The 19560-nt window shown below is 45.3% G+C and overlaps 1 protein-coding gene across 6 annotated transcripts in view; it reads right to left on the bottom strand.

Annotated features, from left to right (window-relative positions):
* ARFGEF3 (ARFGEF family member 3) overlaps nt 1-19560 on the bottom strand; it is a 183751-nt gene that overhangs the window by 38675 nt on the left and 125516 nt on the right. For all 6 annotated transcript variants that reach the window (XM_058735422.1, XM_058735423.1, XM_058735424.1 and 3 more), the window contains 8 exons: nt 18377-18484; nt 17815-18030; nt 17544-17654; nt 15891-16041; nt 14248-14568; nt 11913-12046; nt 9539-9684; nt 7596-7775 (listed from right to left, as the gene is read on the bottom strand). In XM_058735422.1, coding sequence (XP_058591405.1) covers nt 7596-7775; nt 9539-9684; nt 11913-12046; nt 14248-14568; nt 15891-16041; nt 17544-17654; nt 17815-18030; nt 18377-18484 — 1367 coding nt within the window. The remainder of the gene's footprint in view (nt 1-7595; nt 7776-9538; nt 9685-11912; nt 12047-14247; nt 14569-15890; nt 16042-17543; nt 17655-17814; nt 18031-18376; nt 18485-19560) is intronic.

Genomic DNA, 19560 nt, shown 5'->3' with positions numbered 1-19560 from the left:
CTCGAACTCACGGACCGCGAGATCGTGACCTGGCTGAAGTCGGACGCTTAACCGACTGCGCCACCCAGGCGCCCCAAATTTTGATGAAACCTAATTCATCAATTTCTCTTCTTATGGATCATGTTGGTGTCATTTCTTTTTTTTAAATTTTTATTTTTGAGAGAGAGAGAGAGAGAGAGACAGCATAAGCAGGGGAGAGGCAGGGAGAGAGAATCCCAAGCAGGCTCTGCGCTGTCAGTACAAAGCCTGATGTGGGGCTTGAACTCACAAACCGTGAGATCATGACGTAAGCCTAAGTCGGACGCTCAACCAACTGAACCACCAGGTGCCTTCATGTTGGTGTCGCTTCTGAGAAATCTTTGCCTAACGCAAGGTCCCAAAGATTATTTCTAGTAATATTCACCATATTAGTGTGCATTTTGCCTGACATCAATACAGCCACCTGCATGGCATATCGTTTCCAATATTTTACTTGCAATCTGTTTGTGCCTTTGAATCTAAAATCTGTCTCTTGTCACCTGCATATTATAATATCTTCTTGCTTTGTCCAGTCTTAGAATCTCTGCCTTTTGATACTTTTAGTCAATTCGTGTTTTCTAACATCTTTGAGACATAAATCACATACCATAAGATCGACCCATTTATACTGTATAACTTTTTTTTTTTTTTAGCATATTCAAGGAGTTGTGCAGCAATCTAATCAGTAGTCTAGTTTTAGAGCATTTTCATTACCTGCCTGTGTCCACCAAAGTCAGCACCTGGGGACAGTCATCCTTCCCACCCAACCCTACCCTCCACTCCAGGCAATCCTTGGCCTACTTTGTATCTCTACTGATGTGCTTATTATCGATTGACATTTTACATAAATGCAATCATACAAAATGTGGCCTTCTGTGACTGGCCTTTTTCACTTAGTGTCAGGTTTCTAAGGTTCATCCATGTTGTAGCACAAATCAGAACTCATTTTTTTTTTTTATTGCCAAATAATATTTTATTATATGGAAATACCACATTTATCCATTTATTAGCAGATGGAATTTACGTTGTTTCCAACTCTCTGGCTATTATGAATAACATTACTATGAATGCTTGTGTCTAGATTTATACGGATATATATTTTCATTTTTCTTGGGTACGTACCTTTGGAGGAACTGCCAGACTGTTTTCCATGGTGGTGCATTTAACCTTTCTGTCAGTGGCACATGGGAGTTTTGACTTCTCCACATTCTCATCAAAACTTAGTATCTTTTATCTTGGAGTAATTCTAGTGGGTTTGAAGTGATATCCCATTGTGGTTTTGATTTGCATTTCCTTAATGACTAATGACATTGAGCATCTTTTTGCCAACACATATTGAATGCTATTATTAACGATGTCTTATTTAGGTCTGTCATTTTATTATTTGTTTTCCACATATAATGTGATTTTTGTTCCTCTGTTCCTCCTTTACTGCCTTCTTTTGTGTTAAACATGTTTTTAATATGAAATTTATTGTCAAATTGTATGGAATCCTTTATCTACTTTTAATTTATTATTTGTGTTATTCTCTTGACTGTTGCCCTAGGGATAATATACATCCTTAATTCATCACGATATTCTTCAAGTTAATACTGACGTAATTCTGGCAAAATACAGCAAATTTGCTTCTAAATAGTTTCGTTTTCTCACCCTTTGTTCTGTTATGGTTATTTATATTTTTATATTTAATAAATCCAAAAATAGAGTGTCAGAATTAGCGCTCTAAACATTATTTTTAAAACAAAAAGAAAAAATACATAAATCTTTTTATATTTACTCACATAAGAACCATTTCTTCTTGTAAAACTGATTTACTGTCTTGTTACCTCCTTTTAGTCTGAAGGAATTCACTTAGTGTTTCCTTTTTTAAACCCTTTATTTTTGAGAAAAAGAGCGCACAAGCAAGGGAGGGGCAGAGAGGGAGGGGGACAGAGGATCCAAAGGGGGCTTTGTGCTGACAGCGGTAAGCCTGATGTGGGGCTCAAACTCACGAACCATGAGCTCACAACCTGAGCTGAAGTCGCATGCTTAACCGACTGAGCCACATTTAGTATTTCTTATAGGTCTGTTAGCAAGAAATTCTTTCAATTTTTGTTTATCTGAGAATGCTTTTACTTCATCGTTATCTTTGAAGGGTAATTACTCTAAATTATTCACTGACTTTTTTTTTTTTTTTTTTTTCTTCCAGCACTTTCAATAGATCATTGCATTATCTTCTGGCTTTCATTCTCTCTGGAAAAGCAGCAATTAATCTTATTGTAGTAATGAACTATTTTTCTCTTGCTGCTCTCAAGGTTTTGTCTTTGAGCAGTTTGACTATAATGTATCTACTGTGGATCTCTATGTATTGATGCTAATTGGGGTTCCATTATTTTTTGAAATATGTTTTCTCACCCGTTGTCTTTCTCATCTATCTCTGAACTCCCATGCCTTGTAAGCTTGATATTTTCCCACAGGTCTTCAAGGTTTTGTTTCTGGTCAAACAATCCTCTCCAATCTTTAGAATGGATAATTTCTACCAATCTACCTTCAAAGTTCACGAATTCTTCTGCCATTCCAAATAGTTTTCATTTCTTTAGACTATTTTTGAGTCATTGTCATCATATTTTCCTTTCATTCTTTGAACATATTTATAATAGCTATTCTAAAGACTGTCCCTCACCACCAATATCTGGGCTCATTCTAAGTCACTTTCTGTTTGTTTGTTTGTTTGTTTGCCTCCCCTCTCAATGTGTCACTCTTTTTTTGGTCTCTTTGCATTTTTTTTCTTTTTTTTTTCTGTAAATTTGACATTTTATATAATAGAGTGTAGCAATGCTGAATTCTGATTAATTTTTCTGATTTTTTTTTAATAACGGGTTGGACTTACACTGTGCAACATCTCTTCCTATGTATGAGAAGCCAAAGTCTGGCTCAGTTTTTTTTTTTTTTTTAAATTTGTCATGCCTTAGCTTTACTATCTCGTATTCATCCCCATGTCTGCATAGGTTAGTGGTCAGCTGATGAAGCGGGAAGAAGTTGTGCTCAGATAGCTCGAGCCTTTAAAGCTCCCATTCTCTTCAACCAATCCATGTGTGTAGATTGAGGAAAATATTCCAAGGTTAACCAGTTTTCAAGTTTCCCTGGCTTTTCCCTACTGATGGTGGTATTTGTATGGTCTATCTTACACCATGTTTCAGTCAGCCAGAGATGTGCAAGGAACTTATCTCGTCTTTCTATTAAGTCTCTGGTTTTCAGAGACTCATGTTACATTTCCTTTTTTTAATTTTTTTTTAATGTTTATTTATTTCTGAAAGAGAGAGATAGAGCATGAGTGGTGGGGGCGGTGCAGAGAAGAGAGGGAGACATAGAATCAGAAGCAGGCTTCAGGCTCTGAGCTGTCAGCACGGAGCCCGATGTGGGGCTCAAACTCACGAACTGCTAGGTCATGACCTAAGCTGAAGCCGGATGCTTAACTGACTGAGCCACCAGGTGCCCCCAAGACTCACGTTACGTTTCTTACCGGTTCACTGCTCGCTGCAACCTTAGGCTAGCAAAGTTGCAGGGTTCTCCTGTTCGCTTCCTAATGAATTCACCACGTTTAGTTGCCAAACCAATGGTCTTTTTTCATCTTCTTCAAACCAAGTCCATCATTTATAGGAGAAACACTGATGATTTTCCAAGTTAGCTCCACACTGGTCAAACTCCTATTCTTGCCAATATCTTGAGAGCAAGGGTGATGGGCATGGTCTTTGCCAGGAAGTCAGGCACTTCCACTGTTCCCAACCAAAGTTGTATCAGAAACTATTTCTACACACAAATGCTACTCAATTTGTTGTCTGTCCTTTGTCAGTCTCTAGAAACCTGAAAGTGTTGCTTTTGACAATTTTGTCCTGTTTAATACTTGATTTTTGTGAGGAAGATCCGTTAACTTTTTCATGCCACCATTGCCTAAATCCCTCCTGTCCTAAATCTTCCTCAACATATTTAAGCATAGTTATTTTTTTTTAATTTTTAAAATAATTTACTTATTTTTTAATTTACATCCAAGTTAGCGTATAGTGCAACAATGATTTCAGGAATAGATTCCTTAATGCCCCTTACCCATTTAGCCCATCCCCACCCCCCACAACCCCTCCAGCAACCCTCTGTTCTCTATATTTAAGAGTCCCTTATGTTTTGTCCCCCTCCCTGTTTTTATATTATTTTTGCTTCCGTTCCCTTATGTTCTTCTGTTTTGTATCTTAAGGTCTTCATATGAGTGAAGTTATAGATTTGTCTTTCTCTGATTAACTTCACTTAGCATAATACCCTTTAGTTCCATCCATGTAGTTCCAAATGGCAAGATTTCATTCCTTTTGATTGTCGAGTAATACTCCATGTGTGTGTATGTATGTATGTATGTATGTATACACACACACACACATACATACATGTATGTATATACATACATACATACATACCATATCTTCTTTACCCATTCATCTCTCAGTGAACATTTGGGCTCTTTCCGCATTTTAGCTATTGTTGATAGCGCTGCTATAAACATTGGGGTGCATGTGCCCCTTTGAAAGAGCACACCTGTATCCCTTGGATAAATATCTTGTAGTTCAATTGCTGGGTCCTAGGATACTTCTGTTTTTAATTTCTTGAGGAACCTCCATACTGTTTTCCAGAGTGGCTGCACCAGTTTTCCATTTCCACCAACAGGACAAAAGAGATGCTCTCTCTCTGCATTCTCGCCAACATCTGTTGTTGCCTGAGTTGTTAATGTTTGTCATTCTGACAGGTGCGAGGTGGTATCTCACTGTGGTTTTGATTTGCATTTCCCTGATGATGAGTGATGTTGAGCATTTCTTCATGTGTTGGTTGGCCATCTGGATGTCTTCTTTGGAGAAGTGTCTATTCATGTCTTTTGCCCATTTCTTCACTGGATTGTTTTTTGGTTGTTGAGTTTGATAAGTTCTTTATAGATTTTGGATACTAACCCTTTATCTGGTATGTTGTTTGCAAATACCTTCTCCCGTTCCGTTGGTTGCCTTTCAGTTTTGCTGATTGTTTCCTTTGCCGTGCAGAAATTTTTATTTTGATGAGGTCCCAATAGTTCATTTTTGCTTTTGTTTCCCTTGCCTCCAGAGACATGTTGAGTAAGAAGCTGCTGTGGCCGAAGTCAAAGAGGTTTTTGCCTGCTTTCTCCTCGAGGATTTTGATGTCTTACATTTAGGTCTTTCATCCATTTTGAGTTTATTTTTGTGTATGTTGTAAGAAAGTGGTCCAGGCTCATTTTTCTGCATGTCGCTGTCCAGTTTTCCCAGCACCATTTGCTGAAGAGACAGTCTTTATTCCATTGGATATTCTTTCCTGTTTTGTCAAAGATTGGTTGGCCATACGTTTCTGGGTCCATTTCTGGGTTCTCTATTCTGTTCCATTGATATGAGTGTCTGTTTTTATGCCAGTACCATACTGTCTTGATGATTACAGCTTTGTAATAGAGCTTGAAGTTCAGGATTCTGAGGCCTCCAGCTTCGGTTTTCTTTTTCAAGATTGCTTTGGCTATTCGGGGTCTTTTCTGGTTCCATACAAATTTTAGGACTGTTTGTTCTAGCTCTGTGAAGAATGCTGGTGTTATTTTGATAGGGATTGCTAAGCATAGTTATTTTAAAGTCTGTCTCTGGTAACTCTGATGTCTGGATCCCTGGCTGAGCATGCACGCATGTGTGTGTATTTTTATTGTTTTTTTTTTTTTGTTTGTTTTCAATGACATGTTATTTCCTTTTTAAAAACATTTCACTTTTATTTTTGAGAGAGAGAGAGAAAGAGAGAGAGGCAGGCAGAGAGAGAGGGAAACACAGAATCTGAAGCACGCTCCAGGCTCTGAGGTGTAAGCACAGAGCCTGATGCAGGGCTCGAACTCACGGGTCGCGAGATCATGACCTGAGAGCCAAAGTTGGACACTTACCCGAATGAGCCACCCAGGTGCCTCAACATATTATTTCCTAATGAGCCTGATTAGTTTTTGATTGAATGTAGACACTGCACATGCAAATCAAGAAGTAATCTGAATCCTTGGGATGACGTCATCTTCTAGCAGAGAGGTATTCTGCACTATGGCTGACACTAGAACTCTCAGTCATTCATCTCGTGTTAGGAATTGGGATTATTCCCCGTTATGACTAGTCTAAGTTTCACTCCTCCTCCTAATACGTCCCCCTTTTCTCTTCACGGTTCTGCCCCGAGAGATCAGTGTTTCATTAAACACTCTAATCTTGCTTAGTTTGTCAATCTTTTAGCTTCCTCTTCTGAGATTAGGGGACTCCAGTTCACGGAAAGTAGTCTCAGGCACCAGGTACAGACTCTGGGTATTCTTTTTCTCCTAGATACTGGCCTCATAGCTATCGAATACATAGTTGGATTCCAATGCCTTCCAGTGATTGAACAAAAAAATTTTTTATCCAACTTTTTCTGGTCGATCCCTGTGGGAAGTTGATCTGAACTATTTAATTCACTATTATTGATCCCTCCCCCACCCCCCACAATTCAGAGTTTAGGTATTAACTTGCATTTTCCTTGCTTTCATTTCCTTAAGCTTATTAGGCATTCTTATTTAATATTTTGCAGGCCAAGATGCCAATATTTCAATGCTCTTTAGTCCTGATGGTACCACCTGTTCCTTCGGCAGTTCCCTCTGACTGCTGCCTTGTTTCCCTGTGTGTTTTGTAATATTTTGTAAATGCTGTGAAGTCACATATGCTGGAACTTTATTTGTGGGATTCTTTTGTGACCCGATTTGAGAAGAGTTCCTCTGGAGGAATTTCTGTTGCTTCTGTCACGTGCCTGTATAAGGCTTCTCAGTCCACCAGCGTGGTCTAATTTCATATGCTGACCGTATAGAAAGCCTAGCTTGTAATTTTAAATCCTACAGAGGTGTTTTTTTTTTGTTTTTTTTGTTTTTTTTTAATCTTTATCAAGAGCCAGTGTTAGGGAGAGGCTGCTAGTATCCTCAGGGACGGTGATACTTGGATTTATTACTCATTTACCTTTGGCCTGAGTGAACCCCAGTTTTGTAAGGTTTGCATCGAGATCTGTCTCCCATTCCCGTGGCCTCAAGAATGTGATAAGCAGAACTCAGCTCCAGCTGATGGCAAATCCCCTCGTGGCAAAGCCAGCCTTCCCCTTGTTACTTAGTTCTGGACATCTTAGTATTCTTTACTTTCTTGCCAGAAAGCGTCAACGTGCTTCAAAGGGATTTATAAACCTTTACTTAACATTGTTGGTAGGTTTCAGAGCGTGGGTCTGTGTTCCTAGCCCACCGTCACGCTAGGCATGAAGTGTCCAGAGGGTACTGTAGTGATCAAGAGTAGGGGAGAGGTATGTGAAAGTGTAGACCGCTACAGCCAGATTGCCCCGTTTCGAACCCCGGTGCCACCCATCACTAGCCGCGCATCTAGTTAGCTAAAGCGCTTCCCCTCTCCGTCACAGATTCCACGGCGGGTTAGTAGAAAAATGAAATCTGCAAAGGCCGCAGAGCAGTGGCAGCCAGCGTAGTCAAGAAGAGCCCGCGGTGGGGCTGGCGACGCCGACTTGAACGGCACCCTGACCTGGTCCTGGACGTCCTCGTCGCACAACTCCAGTTGCATGATGCGCTCAAAAGGCCGGAAGAGGGCTTCGTTGAAGTGAAAATGGGGCGGCTCGTTCCAGTCGGTGAGGACCTCCGTCAGTATGTCGTGGATGAAGGAAACAGCCTTCTGAGACACGTGTCTTTCCTTATGGCAGGCAGCCTGCGAAATTCGTGAGAGAGAAGAACACCGTCAGGACTTCGGGAAAATGGTTTCTGAGGTTCCTAACCGCCCCCCCCCCCCTCACTGTAGGGAGGTAGAAGCAGCAATTCTGTTAAAGTAAAAGAGAAAAAAAAAATCCAAGGAACAAGTATAGATAAACAGGACACTAAAATTGAATGTTTAATCATTTAACCGAAGACCAGGCACAACTCCAGTTTTACTTTAATATTTCGGGAAAAACAAGAGCTTCTAGTAATTTCTTTTTTTCCCCCCTTATAACGTTTCAGTTTTCTTGGGCATAGAGAACACATGGACCATCGAGACACCAGAACCTAGTTCGGGGAGTTGCCCATGCTCTCATTTTTAGCCATGCCCCAGGTATGAAGATCAGATGAGACATCGTCCCTCAGAGAGGCGGGCCACCTGCACCGATAGTGCTCTGATTGGGTCACGTCTTTGGATCTTTAGCAGTCCTCTCTCACACGGACCCTGGGCTTGGATGTCCGACCTGCTCTGGAAAATGGGACAATACCAAACATCGCATGAGTAGAGAACTGAAAAGTGGTTCTGATTCGGGGTCTGCCCTCTTGCTTTCCTCGGGAATCCTAAGAACGCCACGTCAATGAGCCAGGGCTGGTCCGCTGAAGGGAGAGAGACCACGGAGAGAGGCCCACTTGTCCAGCCCACCTAGCCAAGGCCACCGGGAGCCAGCCGAACACAGACGTACAAGCGAGGCGAGCTGAGATCAGCCAAGCCTGGTTCAGACCAGAAGGGCCCCCCTGAGCCCAGCTCAGATTTCTGACGGACAGAATCATAAGCTAAGTAAATGGTTATTGTTTTAAATGGCTAGGTTTTCGGGGTGGTTTATTATAGTGTAACAGGTAACTGATACACGGTTCTTCCATGACCAAGTTGTTATTTCCTTGCTAGAATGTTCTCAGTTTAGTGAATTAAGTTCCAAAAAAAAAGCCACCTTTATTTTATGACATAGCTCTACCAGATGAGCACTAAAGAAGGAGTAAGAATAGTTTTTAATGAAAAACAAGGCAACAGTTTTCCCATCAACTGAGAAGTAGCCAGTCGTCATGTGTTGAAATGCTTAGTTTGTATGACAGAATTTATCCTATGAACTGCTTTGTGGGAGAGTGAAAGGAGCCCCGGTATTAATTTTGTTGAGAACACTAGGAAGTATGGTTAGTTACAGGGTGCTTCCCAGATTATATATAATCAGCTATCAGAAAAGGGAGGCTGGCAGGAGCAAAAGGCATTGGTGTAATCACGCAGAAAACTGAAGCCTTGGGGCGCCTGCGTGGCTCAGTCGGTTGAGCATCTGACTCTTGATTTCAGCTCAGGACATCATCTCACGATTCGTGAGACTGAGCCCCACGACGGGGGATTCTCTCTCCCTCGCTTTCTGCCTCTCCTCTCCCTGTGCCCATACATGCTCTCTTTCTCTCTAAATAAATACACTTAAAAAAAAAAAAAAAAAAAGTGAAGCTCCAGCCTTGGTTAAAACCGGAGCATGAAGAATGAAAAACCGGCTGTGGGAGGTACCTAGCCAAGTCGCGTAACTGTAAAGAAAGAGGGTCAGGGTGACACCGTGGTGGTACCGCCCTTTGCGGTGACTCTCTAGGTGCCGTGACGGATAGAGAACCGTGATGCTTGTGCCCAGGCGCTGCTCTCGGGCCACAGTGCTCTTTGTCCGCACACTGGCTGGAACCCCCTGCACTGGCTTCACTTTCCAGGTGCTCACAGGTGCTCACCTCCACCAGGTGCGGGGCCACCAGGCTCCAGCAGCGCATCACGTGGAACAGCGGCCGCGATTTGCTCCGCACGATCCTCAGCATGGCATCCCCAAGGCGGAACAGGTGCAGGGCACTTTTCCGGTCTTGGGTGGATTTAACTTCTCCTGTAAGAAGGCAAGACCAGAACACCCAAACACAGAACTAGCTGGACCCATTCGAGCGCAGAGAGAGGCTAAAAGTACCCAGAGCGGTAGGATTAGTCAGCGGGGGGCCAAGCAAGAGGAGAGAGGACCCTGGATTCAAGACAGGGTGGCTCACTCAACAAGGCCAGACCCCACCCCTCCGAGTCACCAGCAGATGCCCAATGCCTGCTGTGACAAGTGTGAGCAAGGCTGTGGATGAGGAGGAATGATGCGGTGGTTAAGGAGGAGGGCGGGGGAGTCCGGCTGCCTGGACTCAAATCCTGGCTGAGCCACTTAGAAGCTGGGTTGGACCAGAGACTTCCCTCTCCAAGCCACGTTTCTGGTTGTGCAAGTGGGGATAACAGCACTCACCTCTTCAAGTTACTTTAAGGATGGTGCTCATCGCGGGGCTTGGCACATACGTACCGACCCCCCCCACCCCCCCAGCTCGTTGCTGTCGTCACTCATGCTCTACTTTGCCAGCCCTTAGTGGCACCTCTGAAGCCCTTGCCAAGCAGGTCAGGCCCCTGCCCACTCAATAACATGCTTGTTTAACCTGCTCTGTCTGGTTCCGTGCAGTCCTTGCCTACTCTGACCTTTTGCAATTTCTTTGCCCCGTCACCTTGGTCTTCTCCCTTCTTGTCACTTTCTTCTCACTCAGGTCTGGCTTCTCTCATGCCGCCTACAAAATGCTGATCGTTATCACGCTCCTCCTTTCTAATTAATCTTGCCATATCAAATAAACTTCAAAATGACAGTAAGAATAATCGCTGACATTCACCGAATGTTTACTCTCCATCGAATGCTGTGCTGGTTCTTTAGGTGTCGTCAGTCACGTTATTTTATTTTTTTTAATTTTTTTTAACGTTTATTTATTTTTGAGACAGAGAGAGACAGAGCATGAACGGGGGAGGGGCAGAGAGAGGGAGACACAGAATCTGAAACAGGCTCCAGGCTCTGAGCCATCAGCCCAGAGCCCAACTCGGGGCTCGAACTCATGGACCGCGAGATCGTGACCTGAGCTGAAGTTGGACACTTAACCGACTGAGCCACCCAGGCGCCCCACGTTATTTTTTTTTAAAGCAAGCTTTAAACAAATGTAATTATTGCCATTAAGAACAATGAAATGTCAGGAAGGTAGACTGACTCGCCCAAGACAACGCAGCTGGTAAATGGTGAAGGCAGCATTTTAACTCCCGTGTGATTCATTCCGAAGCAAATGCTGCCTTCTCCTCCTAGGTGTGCTGCCTCCTTCTGACCCTGCTCGTTGCTTTTTGTAAGCTGAGAGCTTGCTGATTTCTCCAATGCAAAACACTCTGAAGGCTGCCCCTGGGCTCAGGGATGCTCTGGACGTCTGATGGGTCTGGAGGTTAGCTTTATATAGCTAGGGTTTTAAAGTCTGTTAAAAACGAGCGGGGAAAGAGTTGTACTTCTCAAATCAGAATCTGCAGTAAGGATCAAAAGGCCAAACATATACACTTAGAACTTCAGATTCCTCAAGATGGAAAGGACTTCAGATGTTGCGCAATCCAACCTTGCCACCACAGCGCATGCCCAGCCTGAACCCATCAGGACAGAGGCTCTCTGTTTCCGCACGACAACTGTGGCTGTTGACGGACAGTTGCATTTGTGAGCAACCTGCCACCCATTTGGGACCCACGGGCAGCTCAGTCCAACTCTGCTCCCTTCAGGAGGACCTTTCCTTTTCCCTTGGCCTCATCAGTGAAGACGGTGATATTGACTGATCGCTAACGAGACATGCCTTGATGGCAGGAGGCTTCTGACCCTTCCGCTTTTCTCTCCCACCAGTCCCTTGTGGAATTAGGCACCGCTGAGCTGAACGAAGAGACACGGTTTGTGATATGGAGATGGGGTCCCACCCTCATGTGAAGCTATCTGCACCGAGTAGCCACGCCATTTTCTACATCGCAAGCACAAAACTTAGTAGAGCAACTCAGCACCTGCTGTAGGTATAGTAACACCTACGGTGCCGGCAGCAGCGACATTTCCATTCATGGAGAATAATACTGTCACTCCACCCCTGCCCCTGCCACACTTCACAGCTGGAAGACAGATCGGCACCAGAACTCAGCCAGGGTACCGTGTGCAAAGGGAATGTGGATTCAAGTCTTCAGAGGGGCTGTTGCTATCAGGGATCTGGGCCGTTTCCCGCTACTCTCATAGCACAGTCTCTCCCGGGAAAGAATTACCTGGCATTGCCAGAGAGTAATCGACTGTGTCCGTGACAGAATGGAAGAGCTGGGACTGCGATGCTTTCTTCAGCTGATAAAGGAACCCTCCCAAAGCTGTGAGGTTCAACTTATCCGTAGCATCTTCAAAGAGCCTGGATGAAATAAACAGACTTGTTATCTGGAGACGATCTGGCCAAGTCTTTGTGGTAGAATCATTAGGACGGTTTTGTCAAATGGGATTAATGAAAATGTGTCAACACTGAAAATAAATATATGTTATATACGTATTACTGCTGGGCACGAGTCTGCTCTAACTATGAGGTTTTAATCTAAGGGGCACAGATGATTAAAAAAAATATCTGTGTATCCCCATGGCTTAGCACAGCCATGCTAGACAGTAAACATGTTTGGCAAGACGTTGAAAACTGACAAAGCGTCGCTCCCTGAAACTGAGTAATGGGGAATAGAATCCTTAGAAGTAGCTTCAGTGTCCTAAACTGTATTATAGAAAAGCCCACTGAGTGAATCAAGGCATTTGCTGGGCTACAACTGATGAGTCTAATGCTGGGCTTGGCCTTGAGAAGGACACAAAACCCAAGTAAACCCAAGCCTGTAAGCCCCCTCAGGGTGGGGCTAGCTTTGATGTTGCCTCTGACACACACCCAGAGCCTTGGACTTGGTGGGAACTCAAGCATCAGCCAAAAGAACAAACATCCCTAACCTAATGGGCCTTGCAGGTTCCTTTTGTTTTCTACTCAGCTGGGTGCAGACATTTCTGGCAGAAGGAGCTGGGAAGGAAGAGGGGAGCACAGGCAGCAGGGCTTAGAGAAGGATCAGAGGCTCTCTGGAGTTCAGAAGGTTGGCATTAAATGTGCGTTTATATGGCCAGCCTTCCACTGCTCTTGGGTCACCTGCTGCCGGCCCTCCCAGTCTGTGCTCATACCAGAAGGACAAACAACCCGTGGGGTGTCACGTGCTGGGCAAGGGAGAGTGTCACCAACAGAAATGGAACAAGGAGCCTCTTTTGAAGAGGTTATAGGACACGTACGGGTTTTAAGACGGGAATTAGTGGATTAAACATTCACAAACTATTGAAACAAAGACACTTTTCCTTGCTATTTTGAAATTCCTATTTTAATATTATTGAGTTTCTGCGTCCTATTAACCATTTCTTCTCTCTTGTTCCTAGTAAAAAAAATCAGTGGTGGATATTATGCACCACCTGGCACTCGTATACTGCTTTCCAGATGCCGAAACACTTTTACAGCCATCTTGTTGGATAAACAGGAAAAAGGGATTGCTGTACTGAGTTAGTAGATGGAGAAACTGAGTCTCAGCATAACTATTTATACAGACGTAGGGGCACCTGGTGGCCCAGTTGATTCAGTGCCTGACTCTTGATTTTGGCTCAAGTCAATCCTACTTGGGATTCTCTCTCTCCTCCTCCACCTGCCCCTCTCCCCTACTCTATCTCGCTAATACATATATATATATATATATAACATTTACATATATAAATTACATAGCAAAATAAATAAATAAATATTATATATATACATATATATATATATATATATATATATATATAATACACACACACACATTACACACATACAACCAAAAACTATATAGATGTGACCTTGCAGTTAGCATCAAGGCCAGGAAAGAACTCTCCTGAGCATCAGTGATTGCTATTCCGCTCTCCCACTCCCTGGCTGTGTGGCCCCCGGTACAAACTTCACTGCACCTGTGCTGGGGGCACAATGACCCAGCGTGGAGCCTGAAGTGAGGCAGGACTACATGTGACTGGTGACCAACAGCACTTTCAACATCAGAAAGCGTCACTGCTTGGGGTTATTGTTGAGTTTTTCCTCTCGACCGTAATGTGGTCAAATAATATATCACACTCTTGGATGTGGGACTGTAATTTTCATCCAAATCATGGATTTCTCCTATTTAGCCAGCTCTCTCCTAACTGCTTCATAGTTAGTTCAACCTCACGGCTACCCTGTGAGACAGTGACTTCGTGACCCTACTTTACGATGAGGCAATCAGGGCCAGGGGAGGTGAACCTGCCCAAGGTCACAGGGTACGTGCAGACTTCTAGGCCCAGGGAACCTGCCTCCTGAGCCTCCAGTCTTAGTCGTCAGACGGCAAGTGGTTCATTCTAAGTGCAGGGCATGCTGGGAGACAGAAGTATGTTTGGACAAAACAAAAAATCAAAAGAGGCTTAAATGACCGGCCAGCGAATCAAATTGCCCTGGGAGTGATTTTGAGCCCAGAGAGACAGACGTGGCGCTGCCCTCCGGCGAGCAGCCATCTGGGGTGTGGGGACCATAGCGTGCGCTCATACCTGTCGGCCTGGGTGGACAGTGTGAGCACGGCCTTGGCCGCACTGCTCCCTGTCATGAGGCCGCCCCCGCGGAAGTCGGAGGCCCGGCCTCGGCTGCCTTCCCTGACCAGCTCTTGGATGGAGAGGGGCTGGATGACAGGGGCCGCGCTCAGGGAGCTCTCTGGCTCCAGGTTCTGCTCCGCAGCCGAGTCCTCACGCTCTGGGTCGCCAAGGAGTCCAGAGTCCCCTGGCGCCCTCTGGGGTTGGCTGATGGTCAGAGGGGGCTGAGGGGTGCCGGCGCTGAAATGGGTGTGTTCTAACGTGCCCACGTACTCGCAGACCCTGGACAGAGTCACAGACAAGCAGCTGTTAGGCCTTGCCGCTCAGCAGGACAGCTCCGTAAATCCCACAGTGAGAGAAAGGAAGTCCGGCCAGCTTCACAGTCCTCCCCCATCTCCCTCCTTCCTCTGGTGAGGGCCACCTCTCCCTCTCTCCCCCCCCCTCCCCCCCCCCCCCCCCGACTATCCACATTCTCTTTTTTTTGAGTTGGACCGGATGGGTTGGAAGTGGGGTAAGGATTCCTCAGACTCTCACCCCATGCTGGGAGGAAGGTGGGTAACAAAAGCCCTCTTCATCCTGTTGTGCCCTGTCCAGCTTACTGGCTTATTTGGACTTCAGCTGTTGGAGGGAGGTTTCCCAAGGAGCCCTCTCCCCCTCCCTCTAGCGCTCTGATTAGGACCCAGGAAGCGCTTCTGTAGGATCCCAGAACCAGCGTCCATGTGGCTGGCAGGACCTCTAGCCATAATGGGCCCTCTCGCAAGGGCTCTGTCCAGCCGTGTCCTGCCTCGCCCCGACAGCCCCATATCACTAATGCCGGGGTGGTGCCCTAATCACAGTAAACACAGAGAAGTGTCACAACGTAGAGTATAAGTGCCAACTTCCAAATTGTTCCTGCCCAATAGACCCCGGAACTAGGACGGTTCATAAGAGGCCCAGTATCACAGAGTAAGTCCAGGTACTGGTAAGGACCATCCCGGATAGTTCACTCTCGTGTTCTGTAACCGGGCAATTTTTTGACTGCGTGTAAAACGCTCTGGTATGATGTAAGTCATTTTCCTGCCCTGATGTGCTTGTGAGAGGCAGGAAGAACAGGGGGTCTCCAGCCTCCACATTAAAACCCATTTTGCTCCAGCCTGATTCACCCTGGCTTTTTCATACCCTAGTTCCTCCCAAGATGGGTTTTGGGTTTTTCGATCCTTGGATGATCTGACGGATTCTCTCTTTCCGACTCAACAGACATTTGCTGTTGGCTGCATCTGCTTTGGGGGCATCAAACTGAACCCAGATCTGGCTGGTGCTCTGGCTGGCGAGATCCAGGTGCCTGAGCCCTGCCCCTGACTCCCCTTTGCTGCTCTGCCAGAACGGAGCTTGGTGCGAGGCTCTGGGCAGGTGCTGAGGAGAAGGAGAAGAAACAGCCTGGCGCCTGGCACCTGTCCCCTGCCTTGCCCCCCCGGGCAGTGCCTCATTGTCCCAGGTCTGCCCAAATGCCTGGGAGACGGGCTTTTTGTCTTTGTCTCATGAGGACTGCGGAGCTAGTGCCGTTGGCATCTTACAGGTGCTGTGAACTCGGTCACTGACCGGGGTTTGGGGATCTGGTCATGCACCTGAACACGTGTGGCCAGCAGTCCGGGTTGTGGCTCCCCATCTCCAGGCCTACGCTGAGGATGGCATCCATGCACAAGACGTGGGCTGTGTGCAGCCAGACCCCCTGCAGCTTCCCGATCTGCTCCAGCTTCTGCTCCACTTTGAGTTTCACTGTGCCAGAGAGACAGTCATTACCATAATGGTCCAAGGAGGAGACAGAAAGGGAGAGAGAAAGGATGGAAAGGCAAGAATGGGTCGTTGTGCAAGGGCAAGAGGCAAACAGTAGATGTCACTCGATGTCACTGGCAGCAAGCTCCTCGACAGCAGGTCCCCGTGGTTCATCATGCAAGCCACCCGGCCCAGAGGCCCCACAGACCCTGGCGAGCTCAGCTCTCTGCAGTTCAGGAGTAGGGTGGGTCCTTGGCTGGTGGTTATGGTCCTTCCAGACCCATCTGTGGGCTCTAGGTCAGTCACAGCAGTGAGGATGGGCTTCATGTGCCGACCCCAGCGGAAGCCCCTTGTGCCCAAGCCCTTCTCCCACCCGTGTAGTCAAACCGGTAAGACAGAATTCCTGGCAATGTGTAAGTTCTCTGAGGTTTATTTAATGTCACATGTTCATGACGATGATCATCTAAACCAGGTGTATGTATGCTCTGGGCCCATGGTTACGTTATAACTGAAGATTACTGAATCGTTTCACTCCCTTTTACATTTATATTTGTGATCTTCAAATAATACTTTTTTAACTGCAGAGGACTAATGAGAAAGGATGCACAAGGTAACTTGATATGTCAGTTATAGCAAATGCCAAGGCAAGGCCAAATGACAATATCATGGACAATAGCCATGAATCAAGGTTCCAAGTCATTGGAAGATGGGTCTGATGGGATAACTGGGTGATGGTCCGGAACGCAGGAACACAGCATGCTTACATCAGAGGAAGCCGAACCATATTCCTGTTGTAACAGGCAAACTGAGTTTTAGCAAAGCATCGTCTTTCATGGATGTGATACCGACTTTAGTTTTCATTTGTGTAGCATTTGAACATCAATTCTGGTTTTATAATTTTTTAAGAACCTTGAATTTGTAAGGATTTTTATGTAACTTACGGTTGTGCACATTAAGTATATACCCTAGATGATCATCTGCTTCATTGGCTAATGGATTTTAACCAGGTAAAAGTCAACTCTTTCTGGAGTTCACAAAGCTCAGGTTTTTCTCTTATAAGAACAAAGGTTCTCTGAAGCTCCTCTCCAGGATTGCCTCCATTTCATTTCCCTACTCAGAAAACTGGCCATTCTGCCTTGCCCCACTACAACCTGAGCGATCTTCAAATGTGTACTCTGTGCAGCACCAACACAAGCGGCTGGGTGATGACAGAAGTGTGAATAGCTCAGCCGGGGGGCCTCTGGTGTCCTACCGGACTCCTGTTAGCAGCCAAGTTGCCGGGGCCGGAATGGTATGTCTCTTGCCTTCACACGATCTACGATAGGCGCTCTGCAGGGTCAGCCATGTAAAAGAGTCAAGCCTGTGATCCAGGCTGGGATCTTGTGATCAGCAGTAAATACATGCTGTGCATCACACAAGGAACAGGGACAGGTGTCTGTCACATGTGCAGGGGTGTGCAGACCGCACATAAGGCGCCAGGCGGATTCTGGCTCTTTAGCTGTTACCTTGTGCTATGGCATCACTGGGCTCCTGGACTTCCTTTTCCTCTTTTTCTTCCTGGACACAGGAGGCAGCTGCCATCTGGGCAAGGGCCGAGGCGCAGTTAGCTGCAACTCCTTTGGAGAAAAGAAACAATTACCCCTCACTGAGTCCACCGTCTAGCCTTTTACCCAGCAGCCCTCCTAAAAGATTCGTTTTCCACGAGGGCCATTCCCACGGCGCTCCTCGGGGACACCCCGCGGGCCACGGGTCCGGGAACGTTACTCCCTCCTGTACCTAGAGCACAGCTCAGCCGCGCTGCTTTCCGCAGCCCGTCGAGGCTCATGCAGATAGCATCACGTTCCTTTTGGTTCTGCTCTTTGACGCCTTCAGCTCCCAGAATGAAGGCCAACCCTTTGGAGCTTCCTGCCATTCGGCCAGTCAGGGGGGTTGACAAAGTATCGATCAAGTTCTTCCAGCAGCCCACCAGAATATAGCGAGCAAACGCCACACCTAGGACGTGAAGGAGCAAGGATCATTTTCCGGAGACAAAATAAACCACCGGCGGTGAATGGATTGGAAGCTTCTGACAATCGAGTTAGCAATACTGAGGTGTATGCAATTCTACTACAGGAAATCAAATTTAATGGATATTGGATTGTGTTATGCTTTGTGTTTATAAATAATGAATGTTGTGTCATCAGCTAGATGTTGCTAAGTAACCTCCTTCAGGCACTTTTCTGCCAAGACGAGATGTTAATTCATTTATGTCAGCACAGAAAGCTGCCACTTAATGGTTTAATTGCTGGTAACATATGGGATGTATGTATATTCATAAACTCAAGACCCAAGTCATTACCTGCCACTGTGGAGTCATCAATTCTCCTGCCCTGGGTGAAAGGAGACTCCGTAGAAGCTGAAGCCATCAGCTGGCCCCCAATCGCACTGCTCTCTAAGCCATCAATGTCTGTCAAGGAAAAGGAGGAAGGTTTTCCCAGATTGGAACACTGCAGGAAAAACCAAAACCAAAAACCAAAAACCAAAAAAACCCAAATGGCCAACACAATATTCATTTTTTTTCCACAACAAACATCCATTGGATCTATTATGTACCAAGTATGTAAGAATTTTTTATCAGAATATTAAAATTTTTGTTTTATTCTTTTAGTCTAGTTTTCTTTCATTGCCAGAACATTCTTCATATTTTTTACTAAAAACATAAACTCTTCCCTCTCTGTTGTTAGAAAATCTATTGACTTCGAATATTTTGACGTTTGACTATTCCTTTTATCCAAAACGGTGGCATCGTTCCTACATTTTATATGTGCAGTTTGCCCCAACGTGGATTTCTCTTTCAGAATTTCCTCATAGGAATGAAGAAGAGAATAAGAATAATATCTCCTTGGTCAGATAATCACATCACCTGATTCCAATGTACAATAACTTGATAATCATATCTTACAATTCACAAAGTGTTTTCACATAACGTTGTTTTCATCAGATCTTCCAGACAACTCCAAGCGGGTAGGCAGGGTAGGTATTATTTTTCCCATTTCACAGAGAAGGAAATAAATGTTCAAGGTAGGTAAACTGCACAAGGCCACGAGGCCGGTAAAAGAAGGAATCAGGCTTAGTATGCAAGTCTTCTGACTCCCATCTGGGCCTCTTTCCAATGACACCACACACTTCGTGCAGCGTGATATAGGACCTTCATTCTCCATTTAAATTTTTGTTAAAACCAACTCTCATCTGGAATTAGCTCAACGAACCACTTATTAATAAACTGGCAAGAAGAGCCTGGGATTGAGAAGATTTAACTCTGAATTAAGTAGCTTTATAGCCCTGGGCTACACTGCATCTCCGGCTTTGAATGTCTAAGTGGAAAGGAAGGAACCACTGGAGAAGTGACCATGGAATTGAAGCATATATCCTGAAGGCAACTAATATAGTTGAATACAACACAGAGAGGGATTGGGAAAAGAGGGTAGCCTAAGTTTATTCCTTGACTTTAGAACTTGACTTTCACCAACAGGATGAGAGTTC

This window comes from Neofelis nebulosa, chromosome 6 (genome assembly GCF_028018385.1).
Source record: "Neofelis nebulosa isolate mNeoNeb1 chromosome 6, mNeoNeb1.pri, whole genome shotgun sequence".
NCBI lineage: Eukaryota > Metazoa > Chordata > Mammalia > Carnivora > Felidae > Neofelis > Neofelis nebulosa.
Note: the sequence above shows the minus strand (reverse complement) of the source record. Positions and strands in the feature narration are given on the sequence as shown.